The sequence below is a fragment of the Bombus bifarius genome, unplaced genomic scaffold (genome assembly GCF_011952205.1).
Source record: "Bombus bifarius isolate JDL3187 unplaced genomic scaffold, Bbif_JDL3187 scf7180000007986, whole genome shotgun sequence".
In the NCBI taxonomy this organism is placed as follows: Eukaryota; Metazoa; Arthropoda; class Insecta; order Hymenoptera; family Apidae; genus Bombus; species Bombus bifarius.
The window spans coordinates 1,475,888-1,501,063 of NW_022884368.1; the positions used below are offsets into that span (position 1 = coordinate 1,475,888).

The 25,176-nt window shown below is 43.7% G+C and overlaps 1 protein-coding gene across 5 annotated transcripts in view; it reads left to right on the forward strand.

Moving 5' to 3' along the window:
• Positions 1 to 6,807: 6,807 nt before the first annotated feature.
• Positions 6,808 to 25,176, forward strand: part of LOC117204989 (dual specificity protein phosphatase 10) — a 60,684-nt gene continuing 42,315 nt past the window's right edge. Inside the window, exons 1-6 of one of the 5 annotated variants that reach the window (XM_033442964.1) lie at positions 6,808 to 6,822; positions 6,921 to 7,014; positions 7,493 to 7,796; positions 9,822 to 9,993; positions 12,024 to 12,030; positions 23,109 to 24,003. In XM_033442964.1, coding sequence (XP_033298855.1) covers positions 7,676 to 7,796; positions 9,822 to 9,993; positions 12,024 to 12,030; positions 23,109 to 24,003 — 1,195 coding nt within the window. In that variant the 5' untranslated portion in view covers positions 6,808 to 6,822; positions 6,921 to 7,014; positions 7,493 to 7,675. Of the gene's footprint in view, positions 6,823 to 6,920; positions 7,015 to 7,492; positions 7,797 to 9,815; positions 9,994 to 12,023; positions 12,031 to 16,344; positions 16,721 to 16,747; positions 17,333 to 23,106; positions 24,004 to 25,176 lie in introns of those variants that run through there. The other 4 variants (XM_033442963.1, XM_033442966.1, XM_033442965.1 and 1 more) reach the window with 4 other exon arrangements.

Here is a 25,176-nt window from a genome sequence, read left to right on the forward strand (position 1 = left end):
TCCATCTTAGGAATCCAAAAAAGTATTAAACAACGAAGAACACGTGGCAAGAAAAGAAGAGAAACTGAAAGAGTACGAAAATAAGCGTCGCTACGTGAATGTGAAAAGAATGAGACGTGAAAAATTAAAAAGATACAATAAAGAGACAGAAAAAGGAAAGGGAGAATAAAAGACAAAATTGAATTGTTTAGATGAGACGTACGGCAGCAAACGAAAACAGAAGATACAGACATCGCGATGGGGTGAAAGAGGGTTGAAGCAAGACAAAGAGAGCAGAAGAAGTGGGAAAAAGATGGTAGAATGGATATACACACGAATGCCGGGTTGCCTAGGACACCACATGGACACCACGTTCGCGTTACGACGTCACGGGACGCGATGGGGGTGGAATGCCGCGCAACCCTCGGTCTATCGTGATGTCTTAGAAAACAGTGCTCGCGGAGCAGGCCACGTCGAAAGTCGTGCGGTGAACCGCGCTCCGTCACGCTTCGATACTCACACGAGAAAGGTACGAGAAATCTCTCAGCGCGCGTGTGTAGACATTAGAAATCTTGGAACAGACGACGACTTAAAAGTAGAAAATTGAAACGTAGTGTCGTTCGAAATTTAGAAAGGTAACGAAATTTGTTTTGGTTGTTATCTTCCACTGCATCGATGAAATGGAATTATTTTTAACTGGTAAAAGTTATTTTTGATATGATCGAGGCACAAGTAGAACGTTTTGATCCTACACTGTCGCTTTGGTTTTGTATCGATAGGCAAGTTACGAAGATAGATAGTGGAAGGAAAATAGGAAAAATTCGATCTCAAAGACGAACGTAATTAAGATAGTTTTCATTTGTAAGGTTCAGCTTTGCGTTTCGTTTCCTCATCACGAACTCTAATTGCAAATTTTGATCCTGAAAGGATTTCGATTATCCCATAATTCTTTCTGTAAGAAATTTAATTATATCTTCAAAAATTCAATTCTGAAAAGAAAAACGAGAGAGAGAGAGAGAGAGAAACGATCGATGCGTAGGAAATCTGTCCAAACGAACGAATCGTCGATTTCTGCTCTATAATTCTTTCCGGTTGATCGAAAATCGTTCCGGGACGCGATCATCGTTTATACGCACTCGCGTTCGTCATCACCGTGGCTGATCCCATCAATTGATTAATGCCACCCTCGGCTAGATAGCTGGTGCTTTCCGGTGGTCGGCGAGATAATAAAAAGCAAACAGATGAATCAACCGGCATTCAAGGCCAATAGGCGGAGGCGACCAGGACCCGGTTCGGGGGCTCGAGAGGGTGGCCATCCCCCTTTTGTAGCCTGTCAACGGGCATAACGGAGCTGCAAGGGTCCATGTGATTTGATTATGTTGGTAATACGCTCCGTATGCCACCCTAATTGCTGCGGCCAGCCCCCCACGACGCGATACTTGCGCAACGATCGCGCAGGAATCCGATTCGCTGGAAGAATTTACGGTAGCTCGTTCGAGGGTAACTTGTTTATTTTTCCTCTTGGAAACGGCCAATTTTATTCTATCGTAAAATCGTACAAGGCAATGTCGCCAAGTAGCTGGAAGAGCGACGCAGCTAGGAAAAGGGACTTTTTCGGAAAATCGTTACGAATTAGGAAGCTCGAAGTAGTAACTTATTAATTGCTCGACTACGTAACAATGAAGATATTTCTTTCTTTTATAAATTAGTCAATAATTCTCCGTCTTTTATTATTTTATTTTATTTTTCTGTAAAAGAAAAGATCGAGGCTAGCTTGGTTAACTTCTTCGAGTGAAGTTTTCGCGAACTTTAATTTACGTAAACAGGATCGTGTCGATGATGAACTATACGACTATTCTTAGAAATATTCCGCGATATATAATATTTTACGAGCGCAACTCGCAAAGTCCAACAACTTAACTCGTACAAGAAGCATCGTCAACCGTCCCTAACTTGGGAAGGTCGAAAGTGGTCGTCGAAAGCTTCGATGTATCGATCCAGACGAACCTCCTTAAGGCTGTCGTTTCCGCTATCCTCCACCTTACCCCCGCCTCGATAAATCATTGTTTCTTTACAAAAACGTATTCCAACTGCATTTCACCTGCAGAGATTGCACAATTGTCCGCAGTCCAAGCAATGATCGATATTATCGCGTATGCTAGTTGAAACTAAATTAATTGTTGCGCCACCTTGGTAGAGATAAAAAGCGAACGATGATGTCAGGATTATTATTGGCGTCATGACGGCGTCTAACCAGCGTTACAATTAGAAGATTCGCATGCAATCTCGTTTCATGACGTCAGGATGATCGTTAGAAATATCAGAGATCGGGCGATAACGTAGCGAAGGTCTTTGGCTGCTCGTTAATATATTTAGCCTTCTCGATGCTCCAGAAAATTTCTTCGCTGTTCCACTTCGAAACTGAATCATTTAAACAGCGATCGTTTCGTTAAACGATCGTTCGACTCGTATCTGTTTCGATCTGTGATCGATAAGCGACGTGCATGCTAGCTAACGATGTTGGCGAATTAAATTTGTCGCCTCGGTTTCGAGCTCAATTATTTAGTTCAACGAATTATAGTGCTGCCACGCCGCATAGGGATGTGAAATGCAAATATAGATTCTCAGTGGCTCTCAGCTTTTCACACGGGCCATCTTCATGCATTCTTTATGCACCGTTAAGATGTAATTTTACTAAAAAAGATGTAACGTACTCGCGAAGTTTAGGCTGTTAAAAAAAATGGCTCGCTAAATCTGTTATCAAAAATTCACGAAACGTGGAACCGTGCACTCGTTTAGAGAAGAAAGAAGTTGACGGAAACCCATCCAACGACTCACAAACACTTCAAAATTGTCCCCAATTCGCCTCACGATCTCTATCGCGAAAATCGGTTGCCCTAATCGAGTTTGCACACGAGGAAAACGTTTGGTCGGGCCACGATCAACCGGCTGTGATCTACGATCGAAGGGGGTTGCGAACTGAAATTAGCATGCGTTCGCCGGAAAAAAGATTTGCGTCTCCGATACGCTCTCGAGATTTTTCGAGATAGATGGTTCGCTACGCGAAACGCGTCTTCTGTGCAATGCGTGTTCGCAATGCGTGTCGTGGACGCAGATGCGGGCCAGAGATACGCGCGCCACGTTAACCCATTAATCGTGGAATTCCACCCTCGACGGTGGAGCTGCACCGCTTGTAAACTGCCGGATTTATTACGGCTGTATTTATTAGGCAGAATAATTGGTGTCGTTGCTGATCCTCCCACGAGAGGCGAACTTTACGAGGAGATTAACATAATCGAGCCCCAATTAACTCATGAAAGACAAACGTTGCGCAACATTTCAATCGCGATATCTTTCATATTAGTGATTTCTATTTCTTAACGTCTGTATTATCATCTTCGACGAAACAATGACTTTATCGTGCAATTTTTGTTCTTTGTTTTATTTATTGCCATCATCGAATAATCGATTGTCTTGATAAAGCAGATGAACGATCGTTAACGAAAGATCTTCAAAGGGTATCTTATCGAAAAGCTGAGGCTTGAAAGTCTAAGCAAACATCCCGACCGCCGTCGACATTAGGTGCACCACCAAGGCCGCTGCGACGTTCCGCACGTGACCTTAAACACTGCTTCGTGTCAAAGGTCTGTGACCTCGCCTTTACCTGTTTTACCCACCAAGTATACCATGCGACATTCAACTTAAAATAGTCTCCTTCGAGTAACTTCATTCTACCCTATCCGATGACATTTACGGTAGAGTAACAGAGTTACGTATCAACTGCAAATGAATTTCTATACGAAGTTGGTCGATTTCTATATATTTCCAAAAATATAGCAAATCATAAAAATTACCGGAACAAGAAGATCCGGTCGAATTCTAAATGGGAATTCGCGATGGCCTCTCGGCATTCCGGTTATCGTTCGTTAAGGTGGTAAATCATTAAGCGGATGACGGAGGTCTCGCTTTGGTTGCGCGGTAATAACAGTATCGGTAAGTAATAGCCTGGTGAACTGGCTGCGGCACTGTGCATACCTAGTAATGCGGTAGTGGCAGGGTTCTGTTGCGTTATAAAGTGGCCTTAAGGTGTGCACTCAGTGTCCAGTTACGCGAAACCGTTGCCGCTCGATATCGTCGCGGCTGGCAGTTTTGTCTTCGGTATTGATTCGTCCGAAGTTATGCTGCACACCGTTCGATATCGTTGTGCAATCGCGAGAATATGCATCTCGATGTTAATCGCCGTCACAATGGACATGTTAATCACGTCGCGCTAAAATGCTACTGCAAACGCGTTAATTGTGGGAACGAGACGCTAATGAATTCGTCGTGCCGCAATTTAGCCAAGGAATTATTGTATCATGCTCGATTTCCATACGGTTATGGTAGCTTAAAGATCGAAAACACTTTATCCATCCCGATTATACGAAATTCGATCGTTTCTTTCGAAAAAATCTTGCGAAACTCTATCTCAAAATCATCCCGAATCACCCAAGACTCGAAATTACTTTCTCATTTTGTTTCCCACTTATCGTTAATACGGCTGTTTATCTTGTAAAATATCACATACACGTTGGTATCGATAATTATTCAACGAGGAGCATAAATCGAACCGGGAGACAGGAATACGGGAGGCGGCCGAACGTCGCCGCGTGATCTCGATCTCTCGGCCGGTTGTCGGCCAGCGGGATTAATTATGTATGAGTTACTTTCGCGCGTTTAGATGGCCGCGTTTAAGCCCGTTTCACCGGTGGCAGTGATCCGGCGCGAAGCATAAAACAGTCGGAGTCCTTGCCACAGCCTTGCGTTTTCTCCTTGAGGCTTGAATTCTATTTAAATACGCGGCACAGAGCGCGCGACCCTTGAGTGGGGGCCTGTAGAACTGGCGGCATTTCTACTCGCTCTTTCTGCGCTCCACGCTGTCCTTTTGTTCCCTGACCGCCTCTTTCACTCGACTTCTCCGCGTTGTCCGCGATTTCCGCTCATGTTTTCATCTTTCTAGGCTAGAATAATCGACGATGTGGTTTATTAAACGATCGATCTTCCCAATTCTTTGTCGTCGAGTGGTTTCATCGTTGATTCGCTCGAAAAGGTAGTTTGTCGCTTGGGATTATAATTTATATTAGGATTTAAACAATTTGTACGAATATGGAGCAAGGAAGAGTAAATGAAAATTAATTGGTTGAATATAATTGCCTTCGTTTATTGATTAGATCAAATTAGTTAAACGTGTAATTGAAAAGATAACTTGTTGCCTGATGTAGATCTAACTTGGCTCCACATCGACGCGTTCTCGTAATTGATAAATCTGGCCTTTCTCCGAACTTGCCCAAACTTACATCTCCAAAGACGTACGAAATTCTCCTTACAAAACCATCTTGCCGAACCACCACAAATATACCGTAAAATACAGGCAAAAGCATAAATCTTGGCGCATAAGGCTACCTTTGAAACGTCCACTTCCTGCTCCCCTCCATTGGCCAGCAAAAGAAAGATCTCCGATACGAGTTGTATCTTTTTCCGAACACGCTGTTAATCAGGTTCTTTCGATCAGTTCGTGTCTGCGGCACTTAACAAAAATAATGGAGATAAACTCGCGGATGCTGCGTTAATGCTACAGAAAGTTGGGACAAAGAGACGCGCGGGATTCTGGCTCGCCTTGGCGCGGAGCCTGTCAAGTTCCTGTTCCCTCTTCAAGGTCCGCCGGTGGCCGACGTCTGAGTCAAGCGAGTCAACGCGCTCCCGGCTGCTGTCCCTCGTCGTGTTTTTCCGTTGTCGATGTTATTCTTGCACGGATCACCCGCGGACATTGTTCCCGGTGACCTGACGCTTTCTCATGGCCGGATGGAACTCCACCATCCAGAGAATCAACTGATCTTTCCTTATTTGGTCGTAAACCGGATGAAAAGAATGAAACATTCTTCCTGTTTTGCTTCACACCTGCTCGTAAAAATACAGAGACTCTGTTTCATTTTATATTTGGTAGCCGGCCCCTCTTACATAATCTTATCGGAGGAAAAATCTTACGATTCATCATTTTTCGAGGTAGAACTGTGAATAATATTTACATACAACCGTAAAACCTACAATATATTATTTGTCGATTCATTGATATTATTGGTTAATAAACGATGACGATTGAGTGTGAATGAGCTTTCTATTTATTTGTCGAGAGTCCAGAGAGAAAAAGGAATTACTCAATAACGAGCAATGGGTATTTAGTTTGATTAATCTATTCCAAGAATATGAGTCAGAGTAAGTCGTGTTTTGTCCACATATTGTTTGTAATCGATGAATCATTACGACTAGAAATTCGTATCTGAAAATGTTCCACTGATCACACGCAAATTTGCATCACGTATAGATAGCTATAGTTTTATCATTATGTTTTTAATAGATAGCTTTCACTCGACAATTTATCTAGTCTCTCTCTCGGTGAAAACACGAAGAATATTTCGAAAAAACGAGTTTCAAAGAAGCCGGAGGCTTCTGGATATAATAATCATTAAAAAACATCTTCAACTCGTTAACGAATTAGGTCGGTGCCAGTAAAACGCCAACAGCATCGGTAACGTGTAAATCGATCGTAGATCATAGATAAGTTCTTGGAACTGTGTGAAAGAAGACCACGTGCCCAATTCTTTCAGATAAGCGAACGAAGTAAGAGAACGCTGGTAGACAGGAAGTCTGGTCCAGGGTTAATACGTCAAATATGGTAATTCCTGAACAGGGACCAGCTAAAAGATCGTTAACGGAAGGCCCGTCGTGATTTCAAGCAGTCTGACCTCCAATTTCCCACTTCCCTGTACGTGATTCCGTCGTCGCAGCTTTGTAATTTACAAATCGGTAAATATCGATGAAAAAGCCTATTACCATCCGTCAAAATCTTGCATCTCAGTTTTCCAGCGATAGATGGTGATTCTAATAACCGGAATGCGTGTTAGTTTCAGATCGACCAAGACCTGCGTGCCTTTTCGAACAACTTTCGTTTGGACAACGTCGGAACATGTCTGGCAAACGTTTGATCTCGTCTTCCTGGTAGGTGTTAACATCGAATGATTTCTGGTTAAATAAACCGCGTTTGAAGCTGTACCCTAGACTTCTCAAGAAACGTGTCAGCCTGATTTTCATGAGCTTCGTGGTTACGTGCACTTGTTTAGAATCGGGGCTGTCAGATTTGCTGAGGAGTTCACGACGTTTGCGATTACTATTCTAGAAGATTGGCAAAACGATGTAACAAACTTTTGCTCTTTGAATTCTACGATAGTTGTTACTATCGTTACGATAGAACTTCATTTGCTCGAGATCGTTGATCTCAAAGAACAAAGTTCGAATTACTAAAATTTATATAGTAGAATCTCAGTGATTTGTCGTTCAAATAATAAAAGTTCACGTTCGAATAAGTGGACTCGAACAATGGTACACACGATTCATTTGTCATGCTACAACGTTCGAACCTCTAACCTCGCCAAAATCGTATCATTTCAAGGCAGAGTCTTACGCTGCTCATTTGTAGATCCTCAAGTAGCTCCGAGGAGAACAACGGAGGACCGAGAAAAACATACCAGTGGCCGGATCGAACAACGACAGCGACCAGAAGGTCTAGCTTGATTTAACGAGGTGGCATGCCAGCGCGACCTCCGAGCTCCACTTCCCGGTACGTGAGTCAGGATCGCAGGAAACGGTAGCCTCCGCGAGGATGAGTGCAAAGATATCCCTCGCGAATCGTGGAGCGGCGCAGTCGCCGGTCAACCATCGTGGCAAAGCATCGTCGGGGCTGTTGCTCGCCGGAAAGTCTGTGAAGAGGCCGTCGTCGATGAGTAAGTCCTGCGAGTACTATAGCGGTCCACGTGGACCGTGATGTGCCGTGTGCGTCGTTAAGCCGCGAACTCGAACGAGTTTGACAAATTATCGCGACTATCGTTTTGACTATTTGAGCATGATATCTGTAGGAATTTTATTGGTTCGGAATACGATCAAAATCCGTGGCGAGTAGTTTTCCATCTGTTTGGAATCGTAACTTTACATTTTAAGATAACATTTTAGATAGTAGAAAACGTGTATTTCATGTTTATAAAGAATAATTAGTCGAGGATACGATGGAAAATTTTTGCGAAGTATAGTTTCTAGTTTGTTGGGGATCTTTATTTATCGATAAAGAGCTTTCCGGAAATACGCAAAATATCGTCAGCGTTAATTAACTCAGAGTGTCTTGAATTTTTATATATTTTTATATAAAAAATAAAAGAGCGTGAGTCTTTGTTGGAATGTTTCGTTAAAGTTTATTAAAATATTTGTATCTGCGGACTCGATAGTGTTTACCGCTTCCGTCATCATAGATAACGCGATATTACGTAAGTACGTATATTTTTCACTCTTGTTTTTACATTGATTGCCTCACGCGTGATTCCCCCAGTCATTGTCTAAAAATGCGTCAAATAGATGAGAATTCTTTAAAACAAACGAAGAATCCAGTTCTCGTTTACAGCGGATGACGTTTGCAGATTGACGTAGGAGTTTCGATGTTTCGAAAACAAAACGGTTGGTCATATTTAGAAAATAGAACGTATTATCTGAAGCAAGCGTCGTACTGGGCATCGCACAGTCATTCTTTAGATCGCAACTAACGTTCAGTCATAACTCGATGAATAATCGATTGACATTTTGTACGCGTAAGTAAAGTATACGTGTCACGATACCTGAGTAGAAATTTCAAATGGATGGAAACGTTTGGATGACGATAAATCAAAATTCATCGAAGCGACTTCCATGCGTATGCATTTCTATAACAAGTTCAGCTGCAACATCTGCGTCTCACGTGCCTTCTCAATGACGATCCAACCTCGAAGTCGAGTAAATTTCATTTCGAGGTCGTTCCCTTGCCGAAAATACGCTACAGTGCTTTCGTTTTCGTTCGCGTCCGACGATCGAGCGTGTCATCGTCGAATAAGCAAACGTCCAGCCGAACTTGCTTTCACGTGGAAATTCTTAGATCAACAAATTCTTTCGTCGCGATACATTTCGCAATGCGAGCATCAGCAATTCGTGAGCAGAAAGAAAACGTTGAACGTAGGAGATTCACATCCTCGTAGACCTGTTGATAAATTTATTAATAACATAACTGAGGCGGCGGGGTCTCCGATTCGAGAAAATTCCAACGTTAGTGAAGTTAAACTTGGCTAAGTAGTCTAGAAATACGTCAAAGTATCGACTCGAACGAGTCTGGCTGTGACTAAGGAAAGTTACATACGAAAGAATCGATGGTAGAGCAAGAACTTGCGCGAACAATAGCCCCTCTGGTGGCAGACGCGTGTAATGTTGCCATAAGTAATCGATTCTTCGGTGATTTTAGCGAAAACAGACGAGCAGCGTTTAAATTGAAAGATTTTAACGCGCCTGTTTTAAGGATTAATCCAATCTAGTCATTTGAAGCAAAAGATTTAGAAGTTAAAAGATACCTGGTTCTCTGTAAGATTCTTCGAACGAGCAAACGTTCACAATAACGTTATTCCCTGCACAACCAAATATCTATCCTTTCTCTTTTTAAATAAAAATTTCGACACAACGAAACAGGCAAACAAACATTTTTATACGATTATGTATTTAGTATCTATTCGATTAAAATTCCATCGTGCTCCAGTAGGTCGTAAAATGCGGAAAAATAACCGTAGCAAAAGCACTTCGAAACGATTAGTTCCCGAATTGGTTCGCGTGGCCACCTGTTACTGTGGAACGGGAAAATTTTGAAATTCGCTAATGACGCATTATTCGTCCGGCTTAACGACACACACCGTATGCGTGACGAGATTACACGAGTGAACGAAGGATGCGTTCATTAGCCGTAGAGGTGACTGGCACCGAGGAAAGAGTTGTCAAACGAGCCGCTGTTCCGAAAGTGGAAGGATCGTCCAGCTTATCACGTCCAAATACGCTGTTGAAGAGAGAGAGCACCATGCCAGCCTTGACGCGCGGTTGCACTACTGCGACGCTGCCGAGGATCAAGAGATTCAAATTCGGTGAGTCGGGCTACTTTCACATTTCTTCTCTTCCTTCGATATTTTATCAAGTTGGATTTCCGTCGCGTATCTCTTAATATTATTTATTTTACGATAAAATACTTTAAATCAGTTGCTCAGGATTTAAGATTTATTCGATCCGAGGCTAAATCGTAGCATCTGATTTTCATATTAATAGGATTCTTTCGTGGATATTTGATAAAATGGTACCCTCGAATTTTTTTCTTTTTTCAAATGTATAATTTATAAGAACGTAAATTATTTTCAATTTCCTTTCTATTTTAAATTTCCTTTACTAGATTAACTATATAGCCTTAGAATTAAAACATATAGCCTTGATATTATAATATATATGGCCTTAAGGATTACGTAGAAAGATGATGAATTCGTATTCAGTTAGAAGGAAGATCGTTACGGATCGGGATACCCCTGCGTGATTTTTAATAGATAACGTCGGTCTCGGGTTAATTAGAAGCGTGACATCGTCGTGCGAAATTCAGCTTGTGATTCATAATCGTCGGATGGTGCATTTTTCCTTCTCGCGTGACACTTAGTGGTTACATTGTATGTTGCAATTGCCCAAGGATTATCAGCTTATCGATAGTATTCAAAGAACCGAATGAGTCTTGCCGTTTGAATCTTATCTGAATATCAACTCCATTCATGTAAGCGTAAAGTGACCGAGCTTTTTGAAATGCACCAGATCAAGCACGAAGAAGAACAAAGTGATCGAACCTCGATCGCGTCCTAAGTAAGCACACTGCACCCATATCGATCCGTATCGATCGATATCCGCAGCCTATATTCGCGAATTGTCGATCGGACTGTCGCGTAATGAAACTCGGACGCGGTTCGAATACGTAATTACCGCGGAAATAGTATACGGGCCGGCTGGTCAACGGCATAAATATAAATACCGCGGTCGGCCGTTGGGCAAGCGAGTTGAGCTACGACACGCAGAATCGGTGAGTCAAGTTGTGTGTGACGCCACTCCGCCGCGCCGCTTCGAGAACCACTTTCTATCGACCACGTTCGCGCTCGCGGCATTCCGCTTGTCGTTCGACTATCGATGACTCGGCTGTAAACGTTCTTTAGTCGAAAAAAAAAAAAAAAAAGAAAAAGAAGGAAAGAAAGAGAAGGATGCGATTCGTCGTTTAATCATATCGATCGCGTTGCCTGACCATCGATCTTTATCAGCGTTTCTGGAACTCGTATTCTTTACGTCTTTACTTCTTCCTTTTTCCGTCGATTCAGCCATTCGAGTGAATTCCTCGAGCGAATTTTAAGCGACTCGACGAACCATTGCGATATTAACGTTAAGCCAAGTGAAAAGCTAAACCGACTAACTGCATTCTTGAAAAATTTCTTAACTTTAGTATCACAGTGGACGATTAGCGTTTATTTTTTTTTTTTTTTTTTAGAAACAGATGATGAAGTTTGATATAATCGAGCTTGGCTGATTCGATAAATTGGTTGGAAAGCGAAGTGTGAATGAGGAAGTTGCGTGGGACGTATCTTGTAATTCGTTGACTGCATTTAGGATCCTCGTTGTTACAGTATTTGTCAACGTTGTTTGATTTAGTGGAGCGCATAAATAATTCATGAGCCACTTTGTTTGATGATCTACGAAAAAAAGAATTCAACGTAATGCCGTGAAGGCATCCATCAAATCCATTCTTTTATTATCTGTACACTGTACGCTAGGTGACGTCAGGTTGATAGCACAAAGACGCATGTTTACACGCGATCGAGGCTGTATACTCTGTGCGTTATCGGAGTAACGGCAAGTGTTACGAGCTACTATACGGCTTAAGCAGGCGACAAATAATAAAACGAAATCGTGGCAAAGATACGGTCTTTCTAAATTTACCGAGTTCGATTCGATAAGATTTCAACGATCGAAAGTGAAATTCGTGAAACCAAGATGAACACGATCCAAGGAACATGATCGCGCTGTTGATTCGAAATTCATCCGTCGATCGTTCTGTTTCAATCCGTCAAAATCCATTAAAATCCATTAAAATTTCAAACCTCCTTCATCGAATACCTTTCGTTTCGAAATGTATTTGGAATTTTCACCATCTTACAGCCCACTTTTCGACATGATATCCTACTTAAAAATGGAAATTTGTTGCTTTCCAACCCTTTTTCTCTACGATTCTCAAGCATCTTTACCGGTGAAGTGCCAATTTTCGTTATTTCGACGATTTCTCACGAAACATCAGAGTGCATTGGAAGATGTCAATTGAGACAGTTCTAACAGACAACGTAAACCTTCCGCGTGCAGAGGTATCGTGTGTGCAAGTATGTTTATCGCTCGTTCGACCCGAGTGATGCTTCTGTGTATGATGTCAGACTCTATCTTTGGCGCGGAGTAGATGACCACGCTGAAACCGGGTTGCACATCTGCGCATACACGCGGATATCTCGATGAAATTCGCCTAACGCCAATTTGATTAGACGATTTAAGATCAGGTGAAGATTTTTGTCAATGAATTTGATAAACGGGCAAAACGCTTGCAATGATTTCGAGGCAGGAAACGCGTAAAGATAGACGCAAGAATTCGTGAAATAAAATTTCAAGATAAAAATATAGCTTTGCGATTACCGTCGAAATGGATACTTTCGTTCGAATAGTTGTTTGATCTACGAAGACACGTCTGTCTCTACGTGTGTATGAGTTATTTTTATTGTTTTAATGGCGCAAGTACATAGGAAAATGATTACACCATGTATCGTTATATTCTAGAGAATATTTGTTACCAAGGAACGTCATACCGTGAAAATGACAGAGACGCATCGCGTCATTCGCATTTACTTCTGCTTTTCCTCATCTGCAGCGTGTTTTTCGTTTCACAGATATTCGACGCAATCGTGCAAACGTGCACATTTCGCGCAACCGACTACGCAATCTAAGATTGTTTCTTTCTCTTCCTAAATTCGTGATGTGATTTCGAAAATTTTTATCTTTCACGTACAACGATTCTTTCTTTCGATTGACGAGCATTTTATGTACAAGTACACCGATACGGGCAATCTTATCTAAACGAATGGTTTGATCAAGAATTTATAAGCGCATCGATTAAACTTGACAACTCGATAATTCGATAACGATAATTCGATGTGGTCGGCGGATAAATTTAAACAAAAAGTACAGTAGCGATCCGCCACTGTTCGAATCGATTAGAACCATGCGACCAATGTCTGATGAAATTTCCGTTTTCTGATTTTTCGTTCTTTTCTTGTCCGATACCGGTTCGAGAAAAGAAGTTTACACCGATCGATAACAGATCGACAAAACCTGATTTAGAACGCCGTAAGAAAGAATCTTAATGTATATCGAGATTTCGTTTGAAAATTATCTGGTTCTTTTCAACTTACACCAGTCTTCTAGTTAATCTAATTATAGAACGATTAATATATAAAGCAAGATAAGGAAGTCATTTTTAATCGAAGTACAGAACATTCTTGTAAAATTGAGGCAACCCAGTTATCGACGAGTCAAGAGAACGATTCTCAATTTCATCTGAACAAAAACAATTACCGTGACTCGATTCATCGGAACAATCTCGTACGATCCGTGAAAAATCGCTTTTCACGCGAACCGTAAAACGATCGTAAAACAAAGACAACCTTCTACGATGGAAGGAGAAAAGATTTCTTTCTAAAACAGTCGCTTTACAAGTCTCGCTTATGATTCCAAAAGCGGAATACAAACAATCGAAAAAGAGACTAAAGATAGAATCGCTATATATATTGCTGCGTCTTTTAAATACCGTCATTGGTCAATTACACCAATATCTAACTCGAACTAATAAACTCTAATTGTAAGCGTCACGGTTTAAGGATCATCAAACAGACAAAAAGTATCGTTGGTAGGTCGTCGGATGAATAATTCATGGCCACGATCGGGAAAATCGCCATTGGCAGAAACGAGGCAGAAAAGAAAACAGCACGAACGATAATAATAGCATATTGGTCGGCGCCGCGTTGAGTAAACGGAGAGAGACGCTTGGTTCGGGACGCGACGATTTCCAGTCGTCCGAATGGATGGACGTCGCGTGAACTTTCACCGCGTCGCACGAGACAGGAACGCAGGTGACAACATCGACCTCGCAATAATTTTCGTCGGGTAGCGTCGACGCGTGCTCAGCGAATTTTTCTAAACTCGATCGTCTCGTATTCCGCGAATCCGAGTATTCACTCGCAATTTTACACGAAGATTTTTCGCAAACAACGAGTCGACTTACGCGGAGGTCGTTCGGTGCGAACTTTGGCGATTTTCACGTCGGAACGTGTACTCGTTCGAAAGTTTAACGCAAATTATTTTAATCGTGTTTATCTCGCAAACATAATTTCGGAAATTTTGCAAAATTATAGACAATTGGTGCGATATGGAACACTTAGAATGGTATTCTTAGCAATTCCAGATCGACATCCGACGTTTCACGTGACGGGGTTAATATCTCGTGGAATCGAGACGTACGATCAATCAACCTATTGTTTATTGTCGCGATATCGTTCTTATCAATGGAAAATTCGTCATTGATCTTTCAAAAAAAAAAAAAAAAAAAAAAAAAAGAAAAAAGGAAGCTTCGCGACAGCGAACTCGCGCGCGCGTGTTACCAACGAGAGGTGACTCATTGGCTGGCTCTCAGTCACGTGTACGTGTCTCCACGTGTACGTGACTGCATTTGTACGTACGCTCGATGCACACACGGATGCCTCGCCTTACAGTGCCGTACGAGCATCGTGGTTCGTTTGGAAAAATCGCGAAATTCTTGGTAACGTCGATAATGCTTATCGTTTACTGATCTGACATAACGCGAATCGAAGATTTCACTTATAGTGCGCTAGTCGAGGTGAATCACTTCTGCTTTCGAGTCGGTCGCCATCGATAGAACTTTTGCTGGTTCGATCGTTGCACATCGGAAAGAAATTATTATATTCAAAATATCGGGGATGTATTCTTTTATTTTAAATAAAATATTGTACACAATTGAAAGTTTTACAAACATGGACTTTAGGTATAATTTTAAGGTGGGTTCGAAGTGATAAATTTAAGGTGAAACGTGATGTAGATAAAAGAAATTTACGGGAATGTCGTGTTTAAAAAAGTTGAAGCGTGCGATAGTCGACTGGACAGAATTAACCAACAGACAAGGTGTCCGTTCTGTACGAGTGTTTATTTTATCTGAAACCAAGTATACATGAATCTATTAATACGTTCGTGGAGCAGACTCGCTAAGTAGTTACTAATTTCTGTTACACGTGTGCAAAACAAATACATCAGCACGCATTATGACGAGACTGATATAATCGGGACGACGTGGGAGGATGGACAAAAGTTGTCGGTAATTTTCTTTTCTTTTTTTTTTTTTTTTTTTTTTTTCGTACAACGAAAACGAGGATTGATGATCAGACTGTCATAGTAATGATCAATTTTCTGTGATTCGTCGACCGAATTAGTCGAGCTCCCGATCTTTCAGCTTTGAACCTTAGGAAAATGATTAACGACGGTTCTTTGACCCCGTCGAGCATTTTCGTTGCAGGAAACTTAACAAGCGCGTGTTACCGAAATACCAAGTTATTGTTTCTTCCTGGCCAAATGGAATCTGTCGACATTCGTCTTCGAAAATTTATTGAACGTGTCATGTATGAAGGAACGTGACAAGTATATTTCAAAGAATTGTCCGAAAATGAATTCTGAGATAAGAGCTCGTTGCGCAGCACAAAACACTACGACTAAACCAGCTCGGAAATACATACGATCGGTCGTCTTTCTTAACCGAACAAATTAAAAAACGGGGCGAATATCAAGAAATTGAAGAAAAATTTCGAATAGTTTGGAAAATCCGGTCGAACGATTGCGCTGAACATTAGTGTACGTACCTGCTCGATGTTGATGGCGCGCGCGCGCCTCCGAGTACCTCGGCAAGTCCTCCCGATGCGATGGTCCGTACGCTCACTCACTCACACGAGTAAGTTCGTATAGAAAGGCACTCACACGATGGCCAAGCCGGGCCGTGGCCTCGCGTTGGTAGTACTCGTAGATCGCGATCGGGCGTTCCGTGGGGACGAGCCGTTCAGTCTCAGCTCGTCGGCCGCCGTGAACGGATCTATCGAGCACGCTCGGTCGATCACACGGTCAGCATCGTGTTTACTTCCGGCCCCCTATCGTGGTAGCACAGCGCAACCGGAAATGTTGACGAAACGAGCCAGGCACGGGGGACGTCGCACCCGCGTGCCAACGCTCTCCTGAACACCTCGTTCTCGTAACCGAGAATAACCTATTTCTTCTCTTCTCCTCCCTTTCCTTCTTTTTCTTTTCTTTTCTCGTTTCCATTCTTTTCTCCCTCTATTACCATCTTACTGTACCTTCCCTCTTCGTCGCTTCATTCTTCCCTTTTATTAATTTTCTCTCTTCTAATTCCCCTTGATCTTTTTTTTCGTCCTTTTTCGGTCCTGTTTCTCCGTGTACCAGCCTAGTCTTTCCTCTCGTTACCGGTCGCGTCCTCGAGGACGTTGTGCCTCGAAATCCGCCGGTGAGGACAGTGGTGGTTCCATGCGGTCGCACGTGGATTATCGTCGACTGTTATCGGGATACGGAGTGCACGACGGGTTGGTGAACAGGCCTCGAACGACGACAACGGTGCGTCACCGGCACGGTTCGTGAGGCGGCTGTTGGTTTCGTCGTAAAGGCGAACCGGTTCGATCGATCGGGAAAGGTAGGTGCGTCTGACGAACCCAGCAGGAACGTTTCGTTCGGACCTATTTTTTCCTCCCTTCTTTAACCAACTATGTGCCGTTTTATCGTGTTCCCGGCACATCTGTTTATTATCATTGACCGCTATCGGTTCTTGGTCGTCCGATCGACAAGCGTGTTTGGTAGTCGTTGAAACGATTGCGGCCGACGTTACGATTCGCTGAAAGACTGGTGAATCTTGAACGGCGACTGGTCTTTCCTTTAATTGAACTGGATGGGGTTGCTGATACTTATCTGGATGGGAGATCGGTGTAATTGCAAGCGTAATCGGGAACGTGGATAAGTGAGATCATTCTCGACTGGGCTGAGATCATTCTGGAGCGTTACGTTACCTCGAACGCTTTTGGACCCGTTGTTCTTCCGTGGAACGTCTTAGGAGGACACGCTCACGCGTTCGGTATTACGAAACGCTTCGGTTCTTCTGTTTATTTTCTTTTCGTTCGTTTTCCTGGCGGTGAAAGAAACGTATAGCAAAGAGTGACTAGAGAAATTTGAAAACTGCTTTTCAAGGGAATAGATGACGAAAGTGGAATGCACGCAGGGATTACACACGGTGAAAATTGATTTCACTTGGGTAATAATAACTTTGTTAAACAATCGAAATCATGTGAATTCCGATGCTTGTTAACACCTTTTTTTTTATCCTGCCTCAAAGTTTTCTATTACATACGTGTGTATGTATGTATGTACGTGTGTGTATATATATGTCTGTCTTTTATACGTTAAATCGATCAATATAGTTGATGATTAACAAAACGAAAAGAGTTTTTATTGCCAAGTATGCTAACCACGTTGAACCCTGAACGAAATCACACGATCGTTACTATTACATCATTAGACATAACGAACTTGAATTATCAGGCAGGCAAACCTTCCCAATGATCGTTAACTTCGTGACTGCTCAATCGACCCTGTGACTGAAAAAACGTCTCTCTCTCTCTCTCTCTCTCTCTCTCTCTCTCTAGATACCGAGAAACTATCAAAATACTTACTCTCGATATTCGTAATGACCATCTAACCCATAAACCTACTCATTTGCAAACGATCGGTTCCTAAATCGTAGCCGATTATTATCTATTCATCGAGAATATCGACAAACGTTTCCACCGTTTTTAAGCTAGCACCTGGGAATTTCAAGTTTACTCCGTTTCCTTTAAATCTACGTAATCAACGACCGCGTACAGTCGCTGGAAACCACTTCCGTCGTTATGCTATGCTCTAAACGCAGCAAGAAAACCAAAGTAATATGAAACAAGCGTGCCAACATTCTTAGACAAGATGACTCGACGGAAGAATCTGAAATCAGTAACCCACTTGCTCGAAAACATGCTCAACCATCGAGTTTGGAAATCTCTTTCACCTTTATCATCCGGTGAAAACAATCTCGGACAGTTGGTCTATCGCGTGTAAGCGGTCCAAAGCGAGAGGAGTCGCGGAACAGAGGCAGCAGGTGCTGGCGCTACACCTGTCCGCAGGCTGAGAGAACCCGGGCCCAGGTTGTGCGCGCCGCTCGCCGCTCGAAGCGTCGAATTCCACGGCGTTTACTCATTCCAAACAACGAACCCGAAGACTCGCCGGGGCCGGGACGAGTGAAACTCGGTGGCGGCGCTGCTAGCCGCCGGAACGGAAGAAGAAAGAATGAAAGAGCGAGAGGGACTGGGCCAAAGCAGCTTCCTCACCTTCTAATATTAGTCGGATGACTCACTGCGATTCGTTCCTGCACGGCGCGGCGTGCGTCGCCTCGACGGACGGTGTCGTTCGAGTCCGTTGCCACGGCATTGACACGAAACCTTATGCCTGGCCGAGTTCGTGCGGAAGTCCACGGATTTTCCAGCCCAGTTTCACCGAGTTTGGGTGTGTTTGACGACGTTCGTTGAACGAAAATTGACGATTCCGTCATCCGGCATTGGTTAGAGGCGTTTAATAGCGGCGGTTTTGGTTCAAGAATTCACAGAGAATCTTTAGATAGATGGGTAAATAAAGAGAGAGAGAGAGAGAGAGAGAAATGAATTTGGAAAGAATGTTCGTGGTTGAAACGTATGTTGGTAATTCGTGGATTGGAGTTTCGATTGTTGGCAGGGAGATTTAATAGCAGCTTTGAACCGCAGTGCTCGATCTCCGACATAAGCTGGCAATTCAGTTTGATCGCATTTCAAACCAGACTCGGCGAGAAGTTGCAAAATAGCGATAAGAGAGACGACGATTGCTCTCGTAAAATCAGAAAATAAAGATCCATATTTCACCTAGTTCTCTCGGTATCGCGCTAAGAACGACCAAAGTCAACAAGGCTCGTCAACGATTTTCACGCGTTTCTCGTTCGCGCCAAGACAGCTCGATAAACAGACGTCGAAAACGTTGCTGCTTTTCGCCCGATCCACGTCAACGGGACTCTAAATATATCGATGCATCGCTCGTCGATCGTCGAGAACGTCCTCGGGTTGTCGGAATCGCGACTCCGACAGATCTCGCGATTTCGCGGCAGATAAAACGAAAAAGGGCGTTGCAGGATCGTGGAGGCATCACGTAACGTCTAAGTTGGGCCAGCGTGGTGCTTGCAGCGTGTCTTTCGTAACGTTTCGGGACCATTGGTCGACGTCCAACTTCCAAATTAGAACAGCTCGATCTGTCACTCTCGCGACAATGGCACGATAAGTTCGGTAAATTTGTCAATGGTGTCTCGCGTACAATTTAATAACGCATAGAAAGATATCTTGTTATATAACACCATATTACGTACATTACGATAAATATATTACACGTTTACCTAACTTCTACCTAATTTTTAATAACCCGAGTGTTACGACCGATCGCGGAGAGACGCGGTCGCTAGGAAAACGCGTCAGCGAGAGGCGTAAATTCTCGCTACGATTCGGTGAATCGACGCCGCGAAGTAGTCGTTCCCCTGTTTCGGGTAGGATAACAGAGGTGGTTGATTGAATATTACACAGTAGTAAGTTAGGTCACCGTTTATTCCACAACTTATAACGAGGATAGTTACACTGGTGCGTATGTACGAGATGAGTGAGTGACTGATCTGCGGGTGTGTATACCCGCTCGAAGGATGTTGACCGTTCGAAGGATGTAGAATCAGTCCGTTGGGAGACGATGCTGTCTCGGTGGAAGGCTAAGGATCGGTCCCTCCAGCGCACGGGACCATCGGATTTGTTGGAGCCGATGTTATTTAGGAGAGTGAGGGAATAGGCTTCGTTTTTAATTGTTTAAACGAAGGTTGGTGGATTAGGAAGGGTCTTAGCTGCCCTTGATAGAAAGTTGTTATTAGGAAGCATCGTACGTGGAAAAACCCAACTTTCCCTTGCCAAGCCGTAGTAAACAATAGTGTTTAGAAACTCCTCGGGACCAGATGTTTGTTTTGTTTAAAGGACCTTTTCTCGTAAATCTATGATTTATGGACGGTGCTTAAGGATAATGAGGGTACGCCGTGCGGACGAGCGGACCTCTGGTGTCCGTCTGGCCCGCGGTGTGTGACCTGGGCCAGGTAGAGAGTCGCGCGGCGTAACACCGAGGAATTGAAACTACAGTAAAGTAAACTAAGTAAAAAATATCTGTCTCGATTCTGGCATAAAAGTTAATTACCTACAAATTTGAAAAATTCGTCCAGCGGACATAAAAATGTCGTTTGACATTCCAGCAGAGTTTATTCACCCGATTTATCGTTGTACAGGAGAAACGAGCGAGCAACGTGGCAGCGAGGAAAACCAATGTAGACCGGTGGTTGCGTTTCGTCGCGTTATCTGCACCGTACGTAGATTACGGAGCGGTTTGTAACGGTGTCGCGCTCACCAGCAACCGGCAACGATTCTAATGCGGGCCGACTCGCATCGGCGAGAACGTGCTTTCACTCTCGAACGAACCACGCCGCGGCGTCGATTATTATGCAACCGGAGTCGCGGCCATTATTTCAGGTTCGCTTATGAACGACATCCTCCAAGGTTAATCGAGTCAATCGTTCGCCTCGATGCCAGTTACTCGCGCTTGATAAAGGATTAAGTGTCGCTTAAGCGGACTCGAGAACACGGTTACGGTTGTTGCGCTGATGCGAAGCACGTGTCACGACAGACGTTGTTTCAGCTACCGTTCGTTTATAGGCACGTTGCTGAAAGACGTGATGACAAAGGAGTGTATCAAGAAAATATTTAAACGTTGCGTTACCTGTATCCACTTTAAGTCACGTTACTCAAACTCTCAAAGAGACTTCGATGCTGGTAACTTGGCTAATTCGAGCGAGGCTTAAGAATCGTAAAATAAATTACGAGCAAATTCGATGAGAACGGAAGCAGTCGTATTCTAAAGTAGAATTTCTTGACACTTATTTAAATATTTGATGGAAACTATCGCGAAAACGTGAGAGATTAGACAAGAATAAGGAAGAGAGAGGAGGATCGGCGCATAATACGAGTGCTCGGCGTAACCATATATCACCTAGACGCGTCGCGTTCTCCCATTTACATCACATAATAAGTGTCTTAGCACCTGTGCAAGCCGTGGAATATTTTGGTCGACGTGATCTGCGTAAAGCGACCGCAAATACGGGTATTTCGGTGGCTTGACTCATCGGCTCCGTAACGCTATTTAAAACCGTCGAACGTCGCGGACCGATGTATCGAATCCAGTATTTACCTTAGCCTCCCGATAATTCTACGAACAATTTCAACCGTTTCACGCTGTCAAGACTCGCTTTCACGATCGGTATCATTAAATATCGTGCCGAAATGTCTTCTGTCACAGTTACTTCTACCTTCTTTCAAAAAGAATCGTCGCGTCTGTACAACGCTGTGTATTGCTACTCTTGACGTTGATATTTAACAAAATTGCTAAAGACCAAATTTATCTTAGACCATAGAGTCTATCCAGGACTCTCTTAAAGTGTCACTTCACGCTACCTCGGCTTGTTTTCCTTTAACAAACTAGTTTCTCAATCGAAGTCGCTTTAACCTTTACGTCCACGCGTGAAATGCATCGTACGCAAGACCAGAACGGAAAACTATACAGAAGGAGCTCGGTGCTCGGTTCGTTAATCCGTCCTATCTCGTGAAACTTCCCTCGTAACGTTTCACTCGTAAATTGACAGAGTTAACGAGCAGATATAATGCCGAGCGCACGGCGTGTGTACGCTTTATCTCGTTTCATGGAAACGTAGCAATAAGGAAGCACGAGATTTCATAAGCCATAGAACGAAACAAGTGACTCACTGATTGGACGATGGCTAACGCGACTATCGAGAGATTCGTGGCATGGACCGCGATCGAGGGCTGTCGCTTTTCCATGAAAGATTAAAGGTCGCTGGCTTTCTCGCCGTCTTCGTTCTCTCCGAGTCGAGTCGAGTCGCGTCGCGTCCCGTGGAGTATCGTTGACCCACGCGTTAGATCTGTCCTGGCTGCAGGCGATAATTCTAGCGAACACGAGACTTCCAAGTAGTTACTTGAAACTAGACTACGAATTTATATCATTGTGCTTGTGTCGTGGCATCTTTGATTCATCGCGTCTCATACGCGAGCAAGAGTTTTGGAAACGATTCAAATTCGAGCGAATTGGTTAGATTATTGTGGAACATACGATTAGAGACAACTGCTTCCTCTGTCTTAGACGCAACAGAAACATTTTTGTTTGTTTAACGAAGCCTAGCGAGCTCTATCGGTGTTGCGTATTATCGACTAAAGAGCAACCGGTCAGGTCAAACCGATCGGTCGATATCGCGTACCTCGAATGACTTAACGTTCAAGGTGGAGGAGATTGAAGTAACTCGAGTGTTAGATTTAGACGGCACTTTATTTGTATTAGTTGTAGCACTTAACCGAACTAAGTGAGGACTCTGTCGCCCTGTGTCTGTACTCTTCGTTGCTTGTAGATGAACTAACTGAGGACGCTGTCGTCCTATGTCTGTACTGTCCGATGGTTGAAGCTGAACTCCGTTTCCCAGTTCCTGATTCTCTCCTCTCGCAGTTGGATTTCTTCTCCCCACCGTGCCCTTCCGGTTGGTCCTTTCCTGGGTTTTTCCTGACCTCGAGTCGTTACGTTTATTGCCCTGGAAGGACACGTATTTCGGAATGTCGTAAAAAGAGGAATGGGCCTGTCCGTGCCATAAACGGACGGCCAACTAAAATTTCGAACAATCGGTGTTCTGAAACACCATTCGTAAGATTAACTTGGACAAAGAACCTCTCTGTAGTCTGCGAATTTTTAGAAAGCCGCCAATCTACAAAGCCGAATTATCGCTATTTCCTATTTTCCACTCCCACCTTGTTCCCGAAACTTCATAAACCTCCCTGAGCATCGAATGCGCGTCAGAAAGCGCATAACATCTGACGAGAGCACCCTTCTGATCCGCAGCGGCGTCCAGCTCGTGTCTCGATATAACCACGACTGACGTCAGGAGTACGTACACGTTCCAACAACAACAGCAGCATCGGCAGGCATCGTCGCTGTCACCGATGTCGACTCTGGTGTGCTGCGAGCCGGTCTCGGCCGGACGCTCCCGGGACAACCTGAAGCTGGTTCTGAATCGCAGTCTGAGCGAGCCAGGACCACCAGCGAGCGCGTCTACGTTCCTGTCCTCGCCGACGTCCACGGTATCGCCCAGCTCGTCGACCAGCAGCGGTGTCGACAGTTGCATAGCCAGCGACGGCACCGAGTGTAGTTTGAACGCCAGCGGAAGTAGCATCAGCGCCTGTAGCAGCTCAAGCAGCGGTACCGACTGCGACCTCCCGTTATCCGACGTTCATCGTCACTACCATCATCTTCATCATCATCACCACTTTCATCAGCACCAGCTGTCCGCGTCGAAACGCTGCAAAGTGGAGACCGTCAGCCTCCCAGCGAGTCCGTGCTCCGAAAACAACACGCTGCAGAGACAGCTGGTACTCCAGAGGACTAAGACCATCACCGCCGATGAACTGGCGAATCGTCTCCTCGGACGGGATCCCAGTGGTTCCGTGTTGCTCGATTGCCGACCGTTTATTTTGTACAACGTGAACCACGTAAGGGGCGCCATCAATGTGAATTGCTCGGATCGATTCAACCGGAGAAGGTTGCAATTGGGTAAAGCGAGTCTGGCCGATTTGGCGAACACCAGAGAAGGCAAAGAACTGTTGCGTAGAAGGCACTACAGGGAGGTGATCGTGTACGACGATTGTACCGACGATGTGGATCGACTACCCGTTCAGCATCCGCTGTTCCTCGTACTCGTTGCGTTGCTGGACGATAACAGGGAGCCCGCTCTTCTTTTGGGTAAGTGATTCTTATTTTTTATTATCTTAACTTCGCCTACTCGGTCTGTATAGGAGAATCTTTCTTAATTCGTCGAAGAAAGGAGTTTATTCTGTACGCGATCGACTAAGCGCAGCGAGTTTAAACTTCTCGTTTTAATATGTCGCTTTAGTTAAGTTAAAAAATGATACGTGACGATTCTCGTTATATATGTTGTTTGTTGTTTATATAAGATAACGTGGAAACGTCTGACTTTCGGAAATAACGATGATGCGACCGTCGCGAAAGTTCTGCGCGTCTTTGCCTTTGTATATTTCACTCGAAATGCCGAATCATCGCGATGCTTTATTTGCGCTAACCACGAGCCAAAAATTTACGAGTTTCGTTACCCCGCCAGATATGTATTTTCTTACGAATCGTTCGTGTTTTATCAATTACCATCGTTACGTAACACGTAAGAATTACTTGCGTAACTTGTACGTTTATCGGCACGCTATTTCTCAAACGTCACCTCTATCGAGGGCTACGTAAATTCTTATTTTCATTATGGAAAATTTTAGACGTTTACAAGTTTCTTCTAAACGAGATGAGATATAAATCTCCAATTTAACCTAGGAAAATTTCAAACTCCTTTTCCCAGGCAGAACGATTCAAATGTTGTCGTAAATGAAAAATTAGAGGCGGGAACTGAAATTGCCTCGTTGGTTTCATTAAGAGCAACATGTGAATCAACCGGGAAACTGAATGGAAAATATGATGGAAACGTGGGTGGGAAGATGGCGTATCAACGATGGCTCGTGCTCCTCTGTGTCGAGGCTCGAGTAACAGTACTCTGTACTCCACTAAACGCGTTTTCTCGCCTCGTTCCGGCCAGATACGCCGATACGTGCTCGTTTTACGGAGTGCAGCTACCGATGTATACGTCGACTCTGCCGTTGAACCTCTCTTCTTCGTCTAGTACGCACCATTTCTCCTGCTCATCTTTCTCTTTTAAATTCACCGACATCGTACTTTCAAAAGTCATATCTTTATTTTATATTTCTTTTTACAAATCTTTTTCAATACAAAATTCTGCCGAAAACTTTGAAAATTGCAGTTGGATACTTGAAAACCCAGTGAACACTTATCTCTATTTTCAGAACTATTTTTCTTCTTTACGTCACGCGTCCACTTGACAGAAAGGTTGTATCTTCA